The sequence below is a fragment of the Moschus berezovskii genome, chromosome 12, assembly GCF_049115385.1.
Source record: "Moschus berezovskii isolate FMDL1 chromosome 12, NW_MosBer_1.0, whole genome shotgun sequence".
NCBI classification, from domain to species: domain Eukaryota; kingdom Metazoa; phylum Chordata; class Mammalia; order Artiodactyla; family Moschidae; genus Moschus; species Moschus berezovskii.
Genome location: NC_142471.1, coordinates 82,670,172 through 82,684,413, shown reverse-complemented (window position 1 = coordinate 82,684,413; position 14,242 = coordinate 82,670,172). Strand labels below are relative to the sequence as shown.

The 14,242-nt window shown below is 41.6% G+C and overlaps 1 protein-coding gene across 1 annotated transcript in view; it reads right to left on the bottom strand.

Moving 5' to 3' along the window:
- Positions 1–6,251: 6,251 nt before the first annotated feature.
- PNLIPRP3 (pancreatic lipase related protein 3) overlaps positions 6,252–14,242 on the bottom strand; it is a 34,020-nt gene continuing 26,029 nt past the window's right edge. The window contains exons 9-12 of the mRNA XM_088842535.1: positions 13,986–14,118; positions 10,010–10,121; positions 6,601–6,768; positions 6,252–6,315 (exon numbers count right to left, since the gene is read on the bottom strand). Of these exons, the coding sequence (XP_088698661.1) occupies positions 6,252–6,315; positions 6,601–6,768; positions 10,010–10,121; positions 13,986–14,118 (477 nt within the window). The remainder of the gene's footprint in view (positions 6,316–6,600; positions 6,769–10,009; positions 10,122–13,985; positions 14,119–14,242) is intronic.

The window sequence follows — 14,242 nt, the reverse complement described above, 5'->3', positions numbered from 1 at the left end:
CCTGTATTCCATTTGTTTTCTGTAGTTTTCTTTGTCCAAATTGTGTGTTTTGGACTCCTTGGGCCTGTCTCTCTTTTTGTGATAACCAACAGAGTTACGATTTTTACCCTTGAAAATCCATGAGCCTTTGAAAGTGCTGGTAAAAGAAACCTCTGCAAATAATACAGGAAAAATGTTGTATTGTCTCCTGCAGCTTCAGAGAAAAAGCAAATCGCATTGTGTATAATGAAAATGTTAGTAAAACACCTGGAATTTAGATGGTGATGTTATATCCTGTGAAAATAACCCTCGCCCTGTAAAAGGTCTAAATCTGATTGGTTGACTTAAAAACATTTGGCTGTGGAGATAAAATTTAAATTCCGTTCTGCTTTCCCAAAGCTCTAAGTGTGCATATCTTTTCATTTTAACCCAGAAGGGAATCACTAACAGTTCCTTTTTTCTCACTGTTGCATGTTCTGTTATGATTGGAATGGAATTCTTATTTAAACAAAGAGCTTGAGGGTCTTGTCTCATTTTATAAATGAACAAGGTTCAAAGGCACTACCTGCTGCCCACATGCTCTTTGAGGTAAGCGTCCAGAGAAAATGGTGTTTCCTTTACTTTTAAGTAGCATTCGCTTCTCTCTGGTGTCTCAGATGGTAAAGAATCTGCCTTCAATGCAGGAGACCCAGATTCAATCCCTGGGTCAGGAAGATCCCCTGGAGAAGGGAATGGCTAACCACTTCAGTACTCTTGCCTGAAAAATTCCATGGACAGAGGAGCCTGGCGGGCTACAGTCTAAGGGGTTGCAAAGAGTCAGACAGGACTGAGCGACTAACATAAATACCCATCTCTATACACTCCTGCATCTCTAGCCTTCAGTTATTTTAAATGTTAGGTTTGCTGTGCATGTGAAGTCGCTTCAGTCATGTCTGCCTCCGTGTAACTCTATGGACCTTAGCCCGCCAGGCTCCTCTGTCCATGGATTCTCCAGGTAAGAATACTGGAGTGGGTTGTCATTTCTTCCTCTAGGGGATCTTCCCGACCCAAGGATCGAAACTGCATCTGTTATGTCTCCTGCATTGGCAAGCAGGTTCTTTACTACTAGCGCCATCTGAGAAGCCTAGGTTTGCTGAGGTTATACCTAAATGATGGATTGAAGTTTGATAGCTGTATCTGTGTTCATGTCTCATGGGCATTGTTCTGCGGTTGATTCCACTAAGACCACTGGACTGTGTCTTAGAGAAGCCTGAGATGAGTAGACTAGTCATGCTCTGGTTGGCATCATCCTAAATCTACGTGCATGACTTTTGCTCTCTTTCTGGGACCTCCAAGGAAATTATTGCTCTTTTGGCCACAGCTGACAGTCAGTGGATCTGTGATGGACAGATTTATGTGTGAATGTTTGAGTGAAATATCAGTTCTGTTTCTCCAGGACCAAAGACACTGGAAAAACAAAGTACACTGAATTCCAAAATAGAATCACTTACAAAAAGAGATATGATAACCACAGAATTCAGAAATGAAAACCTACTGCTTTATCATTATTGCTTTTATAGGAGATCAATGAGTGAAGGGTGAAGGTATGAGATTAGTTGAATAAGCTGGCTCTTTCTATGCCACTGTCACCTCTGTGTCTGCTTCTGTCACAGTTCTTATCATGATGTATTATGATTAAAGATTTATTTTCCTATGTCCTCTGCAATGCTCTCTTGTATATTTCAAATAACCCCATGACTTAGCCACAATTCTTGGCACATAAAAGGTAACTCAGTAAATGTTTTTTAAATGAATGAATTTTAAAAAGCCTATGAAAATAAAAGAAAGATATATGACTATATAAAGGTGAAATGTTTGCAAAACTCAAACTTTGAAAATAGACTGGGATTCTCTTGGTGGTCCAGTGGTTAAAAATCTGCCTGCCAGTGCAAGGGGACAAGGGTTTGATCCCTGGTCTGGGGAGATTCCACACGCCTCTGAACAAATAAGCCCGTGCTCCACAGCTCCTGAAGCCCACAGTCCTAGAACCCATGTTCCACAATAAGAGAAGCCACCACGATGAGAAGCCTGCTCAGCACAACTAAAGAATAGCTCCTACTCATCGCAACTAAAGAAAGACCACATGCAGCAACGAAGACCCAGCATAGCCAAAAATTAATAAAAATAAATTTTAAAAATAGACTGTATAAGTGAGAAAACATTTACCAAAAATCTTTGGCCCAGTCTATATAGGCATTCAGACATTCCCTCATATTGGAATGAAATCTAATAGAAACATTCCACTCTCCTGAGTATAAATCTCTTAGAGCAGAACTCTAGAGAATCACATGTAAAATCAAGAAGCCCATCTGGTATTATAATATAAGTATGTGTTTAGGGGAAAAAAATCACACAACATAACACAAAACACACCTATTATTTTTATTACACAATCTGCAGAAAGCAAAGATTTACCAAATCTTTTTAGCCAGAGGGTATATGAAAAAAAATTGATTTTCCCAAGTAGAAGAGTAAAGATCCCAGAAGGGACATGAGATTTTTGTTTATCTAACATGAGCTTAGATTTTAAAAGGCTGGCAAACAGCAACTTGGCATAAATTATACTTCTGTTCCTGAAATGCTCTGCTTGTTCTGAAGACTTGCAGAGTCAACAAAACTTGAGGGCTCTTTTATACAGGGTGATTTCTATTATTCACTTTGGTCTGAGGAGCCTGGGGAAACAGACACACAACTTCAGCAGCTATGTGAATTTTCCTTAACTTCTGCAGAAACATTTATGATGCACCTCCTCCAGCCCTAGGCATAGTGCAGAGGTCAATGCCTCTTCCATAATTGGATCTTTACACAGTTTGCCCCTTTCTTCCAGTCCTCCCAGAGCACAAACCCTTGTAAACCTTCTTCAAGTCACCTTTCTCCTCTTACCCTGCCATTTAGCAACTAAAGTCAAAGACATTCAATGTTTTATTTTACCTACAACTCTAACTGGTATAGCCCTTTCAAATCTATGAAGTGCTAGTACAGACATAATCCTTTGAATGAATAAAAGATCAGCAGGGACTTCCCTGGTGGTCCAATGGTTGAGACTTCACCTTTCAATGCAGGTGGTGTGGGTTTAATCTCTGGTGGGGGAGTTAATATCCCACATGCCTTGAAGCCAAAAAACTAAAACATAAAACAGAAGCAATACTGTAACAAATTCAACAAAGACTTTTTTAAAAAAGAAATATCACCAGTTAACTTGAAAGCTGTAAGTACAGTGCAGAAAGTGTCTATCCTGCAGACGAGCATGGAAGGGGTCAATGCCCACCTGAATCCCAACAAGTATCCTGACCTAAGTAACTAGTTCACAGGAAATACACAGGATAGAGGAATGTACTAAAAGATATCAAGGGGATTCCATCAGTTGGATGTGAGACATTTTACAGGACAAGCAATTTGGTTTATTTAAAACCTGGTGTGGAAGAAGCGGGAGGGGAAACCACTAGAGACAGGAACATACAATCATATGCAATTTGGGGATCTTGTTTGGATATAAATTTAAACCAATCAATGGCCCAAAGATCTTTTTCAGACAATCTGGGAAATGTAAAAACAACTGGAATGTAACATAATATTAAGGAATCTTAAATCCATTTAAAAATTACTGTCAATTTTTATAAAATAGATATTATAGTTATGTTCAACAAATTTATTGTTTACAGATTCATACTGATGTGTAGATGGGAGAGATGGTATTACATGTAAGATCTGAAGTTCACTCCATTGGCTTAAAGAGGAAGCAGATGTGGTCCAAGAGCAAGATGCTCCCATGTGCAAGTTTAGAGGCGGTGTTTGTGGGTGATGTGATGACAAGTTTGGAGTGTGGATCGATGGCAATGGGCAGTGAAGGAAGTGATGACTAACGGGGTGGGAAGTCACTTTTCAGCACTAAAGGCAGTTCGCTCAAGAAGCAAAAGAATTTCCTAACGGTCTTCACCACAAATACCTTTCTATAGTAATGCAGGGCACTCAGAGAGAAAAAGAATTTTTTAAAAAGAGCTTTCCTAGGTGGCAATATACAGAGAAAAGCTCCAAAATCTCTTCTACCTCTCACTCACTCTGAAGACCAAGGAACACCTTGAAAATACTAATATGCTCTCATTAGTTTTCATTATTAATCATTAGATGTACCAACCCACGGAGTTACCATCTACTATACATCATGAGCTATAGACATAATTTGTCTTAGCAAGATTTAACAACATAGTAAATGTTCTTCAAATCGTTTTGAACAATGGCTATTCCACCTGGAAATGCTCTAAATGTACTTCGGTGCCATCACCCTGAACTCTCAGATCTGCCTGGCTAGTTCCAGCACTATTTTTCATACTCACAACATCCTTATAATGCAAAAAAGGGGACAGTAATAAGAACAATAGGACAGAAATTCTATAGTTAATTAAAGTAGGGATCCCAGAAGTTAATTGACTCCAATTTGTCGTTTCAAGCTAAGAAAGAGCCAACCCAGAGATCCCTTGAACAAGGAAGCAGGCCAGGACTCATAGAGTTTAATGCAGTATCCTGGCTCATAATTCTTCCTTCCAGCTGGCAAGACCCTCCTGAAAGGAAGAAAGGCTGAGCAGAGAGCAGTGCAGGCTTAGGGCAGCTCTCTCACGGAAGTTTCTGGCCTCTAGAGCCATGCAGCTGACTCCACTGCCAGGTTGCTCAGGAGTACTGGGGCTGTGACACATTAGGAGGGGTCAGGCCCTCCTTCTGGGGCTGCTCCTGGCCACCCTGTTCCTGGGCTGGCATGGGCCTCGTGCCGATATGGCACCAGGGAGATAGGACTCTCAGCCCGATCATGCTAAAGACATCCTCATCTCCTTTCCTCCTTCCACTATGCCTTGCTTTCCAATCAACGTTCTATGTTCCTTGTTCAGTGGAAAAGTAACTCCACTTTGTTCTCTGCTTTCTACCACAACTCAAGCTCATGTACAGCCATGGGTCTCTTCTTAATATTCAGTTGGCAGCCAGGCACCAAGGAGAATCAAGAAATACCCTGCAGAGTATCTGTCATTATTTCTTTCCAATAATATTTATAGCCCAGAGCTAAACACTGAGCCCAGTCACAGAAAACAGAACAAATAAAAACGCTCGTCTTTTATTTTCACTGGGTGAGGACAACTGAATTAGATGAAATTGAAGCAAAATAAAAGAGAAAACACATTTAGAAATTACAGTATTGTGTAATGCAAAGCATTCGTCAAGCGTTTTGGAAATGAAATGCTGCCTTAGACTAAATACAAATTTGTAATGGAACCTTCAAGGCCCAGAGGGATAAGTAATTCTGTGATAGGAGGCTTCTAGAAGAAGATGCTGAAGATCCTCAGGACCTGTTACTTACTGATGCAAACATCACAGATAAGCTCCAAAATCTCTTCTACCTCACACTCACTCTGAAGACCAAGGAACACCTTGAAAATACTAATGTGCTCTCATTAGTTTTCATTATTAATCAATAGATGTACCAACCCATGGGGTTACCATCTACTATACATCATGAGCTATAGACATAATTTGTCTTAGCAAGATTTAACAACATAGTAAATATTCTTCAAACCATTTTGAACAATGGCTATTCCACCTGGAAATGCTCTAAATGTACTTCAAACACTCAGTCAGACAGAGGCTCATTTTCACTGACAAGTCTGTACCACCATTCTTGGAGCTGCTGCTGCTGCTAAGTCACTTCAGTCGTGTCCGACTCTATGCGACCCCATAGACGGCAGCCCACCAGGCTCCCCTGTCCCTGGGATTCTCCAGGCAAGAACACTGGAGTGGGTTGCCATTTCCTTCTCCAACGTGTGAAAGTGAAAGTGAAGTCACTCAGTCATGTCTGACTTGTAGCGACCTCATGGACTGCAGCCTACCAGGCTCCTCTGTCCATGGGATTTTCTAGGCAAGAGTACTGGAGTGGCTTGCCACTGCCTTCTCCGATTCTTGGAGCACCTCTTCTTAATTTAGAGAAATTGCAACACAGCTCTATTTGGTCACTGAAAACCAGAATCCTATAGGTCACAGTACTGTACTTCGTCCCAGGGCTCAGTCTGGTTTTAAGGTTTAGATAAAAGCTTTACAATAAGAAAAACATCTTACATAGAAAAAAGGCAACTATACCTTTCTATCTCATTTACAAGGGCCAAGTTTGGTCTGGATGCCAGCTAGAAGGAGATTAATTTCCCCATTGCTCCCATTAAATAAATCCATCAAGATTATATCTGATATATCTGAGATTAGCATGGTTTCAGGATCTGGGCGATATTAGGTCCTACGATGTTTTGGCTACAGAAAGCCGATCTGAAAAATTTAAAGGGGGAAAAAAGACAATATTAATATGATTCCAGGGTAGGTGAGGTAGAAAATGTAGGTAGGTCTTCTAATTTAATGAGTAGTTATTACTTTATAAACACTTTCCCAATACAGTATTGGTTTCTTAAATAATTTTTCTTCTCTTTAACTGCAAACTTTTGAGGGGCACACATTTTTATACTATTTGCAAATTTCAAATTATATATGGATTTTAAATGTCATTTACAAAGTTTAAACTGTGTTTGAAAATGCAACGGAAAAAGTCAGACTTACTTATATCCATATTTTCCAGATATATCTATCACCATTTCTGCTCCCAGCTTACTCTGAGAATGTTCAAATGAATACTGCTTCCAAATGAACTCAATGCTTGTAATGTTTCCAACGTTAATGTCTGCATCAATTAAATCTGTATAAGTCATGCCTGGCTTCAGTGTTCCACTGTCAATAGAAAAATAAAACTCATAAGCTTGCACTGAGCATTCATAATGTTGAAGTTGAAGACAATATCTGTGTGTATCATGAAAGAGGTTTCATTTCCCTGCATTTGATTATAGATTTATTCTTACCGTTCACCTTGGTCAGCATCTCAGAACAGCACAATTCTAAAGCTTGAAAAAAGAGCGAGGTAAATGAGAAGCCTGACTAGTTGATTTTTAGGGCCTAGTTCTCCACAGTGAAAGCTCTGGTCTTGGTTTTGTGGTAACAGAAACTAGTGTTTATTGACACTCCCAAAATCATCAGACTATCAATGATAGACTAAATTCTCACAAAAATTAAAGAAAAACTAGAAGCCTGTTTATCAGCTCACAGTGGTGCAATGCTTCCTTTTCATTAACCAAAATGTACTCCTAGCTTTCCCCTGGTACCTTCTTCATCTGTATAAAAAGAATTGGGTAACCAAACTAATGATAAAGAAAGGTGTTTTGGTGAGTGTGGAAATAGAGAGAATAAGTCATAAGAGACTTGAGACATAGACGTGCTTTATGCGAGCCAAGATTACTTGAGACGAGGTTTCTTTAGTCCTGCTGTTTCCTTACTGCTCTGTTAATGTATTGTTTGTCTCCTCTAACTGGAGGAAGAGTTCCGTGAGAGTAGGACCCGTGTCTGTTTCCCCAGCAGTTATAACAATTCTTAGTATACAGCAGGCATTTAAATGTTTGCTGAGGGCAAGAATGGATGCTGCTTTTCCTAGGGCCTGTCTTGTTCCATTACATGTAGAATTAATTGATTTAATTACCAGAGGACAACTATTTTTCAGGTTATATCGGGCTTCCCTGGTAGCTCAGACGGTAAAGCATCTGTCTGCAATGCAGGAGACCACGGTTCGATCCCTGGGTCAGGAAGATCCCGTGGGGAAGGAAATGGCAACCCAGTCCAGTACTCTTATCTAGAAAATTCCATGGATGGAGGAGCCTGATGGGCTACAGTCCATGGGGTCACAAAGAGTCAGACACTACTGAGTGACTTCACTTCACTTCACTTCAAGGGGTCAATTCCCTGTTGCTCCATGAACTGCCTTCACTCAGTGCGCACACAGTACAGCCCTTCATGATGGTGTCATTGGAAACCCAAATAACTAAAATATAATGTACAGCGAGGGCTTCCCTGGGGCCTCAGTGGTAAATAATCTGACTGTCAATTCAGGAGACGTGGGTTCGATCCCTGGGTTGGGAAGATCCCCTGGAGAAGGAAATGGCAATCCACTCCAGTATATTTGCCTGGGAAATCCCATGGACAGAGGAGCCTGGCGGGCTACAGTCCACGGGTTCGCAAAAGAGTCAGACACAACTGAGCATGCATGCAAGCATGCAATCTATGGTGAAGCCAGACTTTTAAAGCTTGACTGAAGAGTGGGACTAGACTAGCACACGAATTCATTTAGCAGACTTCATTCCAAGGTGAAACATTTACTGTGGACCTAAAATGCTTAATTATTCTTAAAAAAGAGGATTGGATGATTATGCAAGGACATGACAAATACCTTCTTCAGTAGAGAGATGACAAAACATTCTCACAAATTTAAGAAGGGGTGGGAACCACGCATTTCTCCTCACCTGACCAAGGTCAGCTGCCTTTGTGCAGGACACAAATTCTACAGCCTCAGGCAATGAGTGCACTGTGGGCCTTAGGGCCACAGACACAAGATCTTGTTGAACTATCCTCAGAGGATTAGCTTAATGGAGAACAAGTGGACATGAGATCTGCTAAGGCAGAGAAGGGTATTTGGAACATGGAACAGCATGGATAAAATCAGGAAGTGAGGAAAGGGGGAGATCTATTTTAATGCTGGGTAGTGTAAGCGGGGTAATGTGGCTAAGCTGAAGATGAGCAAAGCCAAACGGTGGGAGGCACGGCGAGAAATCGTGGGTTGGAGCCTGTGTGTGAACCTGGACCCAGACAATCAGTGACTGAACCCATCTTTACAGGCAGCTGCCCCAATGGCAAGCCACTCCAGTGCTCTTGCCTAGAAAATCCCATGGATGGAGGAGCCTGGTGGGCTTCCGTCTATGGGGTCACACAGAGTCGGACACGACTGAAGTGACTTAGCAGCAACAGCTGCACAAGACAAGATGACGAGCACAAAGGCTGCCAGAGTGATTAATCCGACACATCCCTCAACCGACAACCACAAAACCTCTGCTTTTTGTGCCTCTGCCTTGTATTTGAAGATGATGTAAATCACAGAGCCAAAACATCTAATTAATTCATCAGTTCACAAAACGGTAACATCTAATTAGTGTGTACAATGTTAATTCTGAAATGAGTTGCAAAATTAAGTGATGGAAGTGTAAGACGTAATTCAAAAATGCTAAGGCTGATCAAAGAAAAAATTAAGGAAAACTCAAGATAAAAGGAGACTGTGGCCTTTTATGAGAGTGCAGGGTGAATGTCTCTACAGAATTATTTCTTCCTTTGACTATTTTAACACGTATCCTATACCTGTGAGTACTACTTAGGGAGCTTATTAGAAATTTGGCCATTCATATAAATACTTTATTTCATATGGCACCTATAAAAATAAAGTGATATGCCCAAATTTGTATAACAATAATAGACTGAATTAAAAGCATATATTGTTTTTGCGACCCCATAGACAGTAGAGTCAATGGAATTCTGGAGGCCAGAATACTGGATTAGGTAGCCTTTCCCTTCTCCAGGGGATCTTCCCAACCGAGGGACTGAACCCAGGTCTCCTGCATTGCAGGTGGATTCTTTACCAGCTGAGCCACCAGGGAAGCCCAAGAATACTAGAGTGGGTAGCCCATCCCTTCTCCAGTGGATCTTCCTGACCCAGGAATCAAACCAGGGTCTCCTGCATTGCAGGCGGATTCTTTACCAACTGAGCTATTAGGGAAGCCCTAAAAGTAAAGCGATATGCCCAAATTTGTATAACAATAATAGACTGAATTAAAAGCATATCTTGTTTCCTGTCAGTTTTTCTCCCACTTGCTTTATCATCTAGATCTGTATTTTCATCTTAACATTTCCTAAAATTTTGTTTGTAGCTGGAACTGTGGATGAAATAGATACTATGATTTCTATTTTATATTTGGGAAAAAAGAAAAAATGCTATCAGAGGACAGCTGGTGGTACTGTAGGAAAAGAAAAGCCTGAGTCTTACTGAGCATGATGAACTGAGTAGAGCACTGTTACCTGCCAGGTTATCATCCTTGCCTACCTGACAAACTCAAACTCCCCTGTCTTCCCAGTCATTCCACCGACACGGAGAAATATACTTCCTTGAGTGACGCTGTTCCCATCAAGTTTGACAGACAGTTTGTGCCTCCAACCTGGAAACAGAAAATAGGAAAGAAAGAGAGAGAGAGAAGGTTTAAAAACACGTGGAAAACATGACACCCTTGTTACTGCTGTTCAGTTGCTAAGTCGTGTCCGACCCTTTGAGACTCCGTAGACTGTAGCACAGCAGGCTTCCCTGCCCGTCACTATCTCCTGGCTTCTTTAATGTAAATGTAACTTTCAGGGTTAAAGTGGAAGAGGGCTTTTCATGCTCATGAAAAGTATTAATACAACTTTATATACCTTGAGTGAATTGGGTGAGGTTATATTTTTAAAGACATATAAACTATCACTTTGATTTTGCAAAGTAAATAGTTGATAATATTTTTAAAGAAAATTCTTTAATTTTCCATATATTTTTTGGACTTTAGAAAAATGTGCGTGTCTTCTTCCATCCATTACATTTGTATTCTGTGGTGTGTATGCTTTCCATCAGTTCAGTTCAGTTCAGTCGCTGAAACTCCAATACTTTCGCCAAAGTATTGGAGTTTCAGGATATGTTTTGAACTGTGGTGCTGGAGAAGACTCATGACAGTCCCTTGGACTGCAAGGAGATCCAACCAGTCCATTCTAGAGGAGATCAATCCTGGGTGTTCATTGGAAGGACTGATGCTAAAACTGAAACGCCAATACTTTGGCCACATCATGCGACGAGTTGATTCACTGGAAAAGAGTCTGATGCTAGGAGGGATTGGGGGCGGGAGGAGACGGGGACAACAGAGAATGAGATGGCTGGATGGCATCACTGACTCGATGGACATGAGTTTGAGTGAACTCTGGGAGTTGGTGATGGACAGGGAGGCCTGGCATGCTGTGATTCATGGGGTCACAAAGAGTCGGACACGACTGAGCGACTGAACTGAACTGAGAGCGGACAAATGGTGATTTCACACCCATTGAAAATAAAAGAGTGTTCCTAATCTGCTAGCTAGGAATTTCTTAGGTGCTCTTGATCTATTTTCTCCCAGTCTGGATATGTGGATACAGCCTGTAAAAATAAACCAAAAAATTTATCTGTTCTGTCTTTCTACGTCATTTTATGGTGGAAACTCGAGTATAAAAAGCAAAAGTAATTCTCTTGGTTGATTCTCTTGATCATTCTCTTGATTTACCTAGAATTAATAGCATGTAAGGCAACTCACTAGGCTTCCCAGGTGGAGCTAGGGTAAAGAACCCACCTGCAGGAGACACAAGAGACATAGGTTTGATCCCTGGGTCAGGAAGATCCCCTGGAGGAGGGCATGGCAACCCACTCCAGTATTCTTGCCTGGGAAATTCTTCTTGCCTGAAGAATCCCATGGACAGAGGAGCCTGGCAAGCTACAGTCCATCAGTTCAGTTCAGTTCAGTCGCTCAGTCTTGTCCGACTCTTTGCGACCCCATGAACCACAGCACGCCAGGCCTCCCTGCCCATCACCAACTCCTGGAGTCCACCCAAACTCATGTCCATTGAGTCGGTGATACCATCCAACCATCTCATCCTCTGTCATCCCCTTCTCCTCCTGCCCTCAATCTTTCCCAGCATCAGCTTTTCACTTCAGGTAGCCAAAGTATTGGAGTTTCAGCTTCAACGTCAGTCTTACCAATGAACACCCAGGAGTGATCTCCTTTAGGATGGACTGGTTGGATCTCCTTGCAGTCCAAGGGACTCCTTGCTTTCCATAGCCAAATTCTAATTTGCTATAGTTTGACAATTAATCCAGAAAAATATCTAGAAAACCTATTGAGCAAGAAAGTCTGTGTTTTTTAATGATTCAGAGGCAGAATGAATTGTCCCTTCCTCTCCCACCAGGCTTTGTGCTAGGAGTTCCCAGTCAGTACAGGTCTGAGTCAACACTAAGCCTGCCAACAGGATAAATCCCTTGCAAACAGTCACGTGTAACTTTTAAAGAACTCTAGAACTAAACAGATCTTTCATTCTGAATTCTAAAATTGTTGCATGCTTAATAACACAGAAAAAAAACGCAATTCTTCATAAAGTTGTTTGAAAAGCCTCTGAAAGGGAAAACATTTTACTAGAGAGAATTTTCAGTTCACAAATTAATCATTGTCAGAAAGCTCCGTTTCCCACCCTGCCCATTCCACTGCACTATGGCTGCCACCGTCACCTCTCCACTGAAAGCTACACTCACCAGTGATAGGACTTATCCCACGAACCCCGTTGGGCCCCGTCTCACTGGACCTGTCTTTGGGGGCAGTGACTGCATTCTCCCTTCCTCATCATCTTTCTTTCCTTGACTCCCACATGGTTTTATCTTTTCTCTTTTTGTTCATTCCTCAGTGTCCTTCACAGGGACCCTTTCTCTGTTCTCTTTCTTCTCATCTGATACATTCTTCTTGGGTAATAATGTCACCCACTTCATAGTTTAGGTTACTGTCTAAACATTCGAATCTTTGACTGTGGACCACAGTGATCTCCAGAGGCTGAGACACAATCCAACTGCACACAACCAAATCCTAACAGCATCTCACACCTAATATGCTACAAACTGAGCCCATCAACTTACTTCAAACCAGCCTCTCTGCCTGGTTACCAAGTTCAGTCTATGGTATGTCATCTGTCCAGTTGGAATCATCCTTGACTTCTCCACTTTTTGTATCTCTCAAACCCACTTACTGAGTTAGACAAGGCTGACTCTCACATCCATACAAGACTACTGGAAAAACTAGATGGAACATCTAGTCAAAGGTATGGTTTTTCCAGTAGTCATGTATGGATGTGAAAGTTGGACTATAAAGAAAGCTGAGCGCCGAAGAATTGATGATTTTGAAGTGTGATGTTGGAGAAGACTCTTGAGAGTCCCTTGGAATGCAAGGAGATCCAACCAGTCCATCCTAAAGGAAATCTTTTCTGAATATTCACTGGAAGGACTGATGCTGAAGCTGAAACTCCAATACTTTGGCCACCTGATGTGAAGAACTGACTCATTGAAAAAGACGCTGATGCTGGGAAAGATTGAAGCGGGAGAAGGGGATGACAGAGGATGAGATGGTTGGATGGCATCACTGACTCAATGGACATGAGTTTGAGTAAGCTCCAGGAGTTGGTGATGGACATGGAAGCCTGGCGTGCTGCAGTCCATGGGGTCACAGAGTCGGACACGACTGAGTGACTGAACTGACAAACCCATTCACCCAGTTCCTTTTTATTTTTCAATTAAAACTCTTTTTATTTGTTTTTATTTGGCCAGGCCAGGTCTTAGTGGCGGCACTCAGGATCTTCCATCTCTAGATACAGCATGTGGGCTCTAGTTCCCTGACCAGGGATTGAACCCACATTCCCTGTATTGGGAGCATGGAGTCTTAGCCACTGGACCACCAGGGAAACCCCTCACCCAGGTCCTTTTTGCTTCTACCTGCCCAAAGATAAAACCCAAACTTCCCATATGGAGCATAATTTCATTATTTGACCCGATTTGCCTCTCTCATCATGACCGCCTCATGTGCCTTCCTCCCGGCCTCTACAGTCTCAGCAGGGGATCTTTTCTTAGATTCCAGCTCTCCCTTATCCCCAGGCATTTTCACACGCAGTTCCTTTTGCTTGGAACACTCTGTTTCCTTCCCCGCGTTACTCACTTTTCAGGAATCACCACTGAAGGCATCTTTCCTTGGAAGGCTCCCTGATCTGAGTGCACAAATCCCTTCTTTGCATCTCCCAACAGAAAGCTTATTACTCAGGGTTGAAACTGAGAATTTTCCTTTTCTTTCCCCCAGCCTAAACTCACTGTGTTGTTCTTCACTGCATCCTCAGAGTCTGTCCCGATGCCCAGTGATTTAGTAGACACTCAGTAAAAACTGTTGAATATTTAAAGGTAAGTGCCTTAAGGCATTACAATAAAATTCAGCTACGATACTTACGGGCAAATGGCGAAAGAGTCCCTGTGTTTAAAAAATAATATAATCTATTAGTCTTCGTTTTTTTGAGGTGAAATCTATCAGCAAAATGACCCATTGTGGGGCAACCTTCCTTGGGACAATGGAAGCAATTTCCCTGATGACAGAAAATAAGAGGCAATTAGATATGTAATTAGAAATGCTGACCTTCAATAAACTCAGAATGTATTATTAAACTACAATAAATCTTTTGAATCTAAATAAAGTATATGCATTTAAGA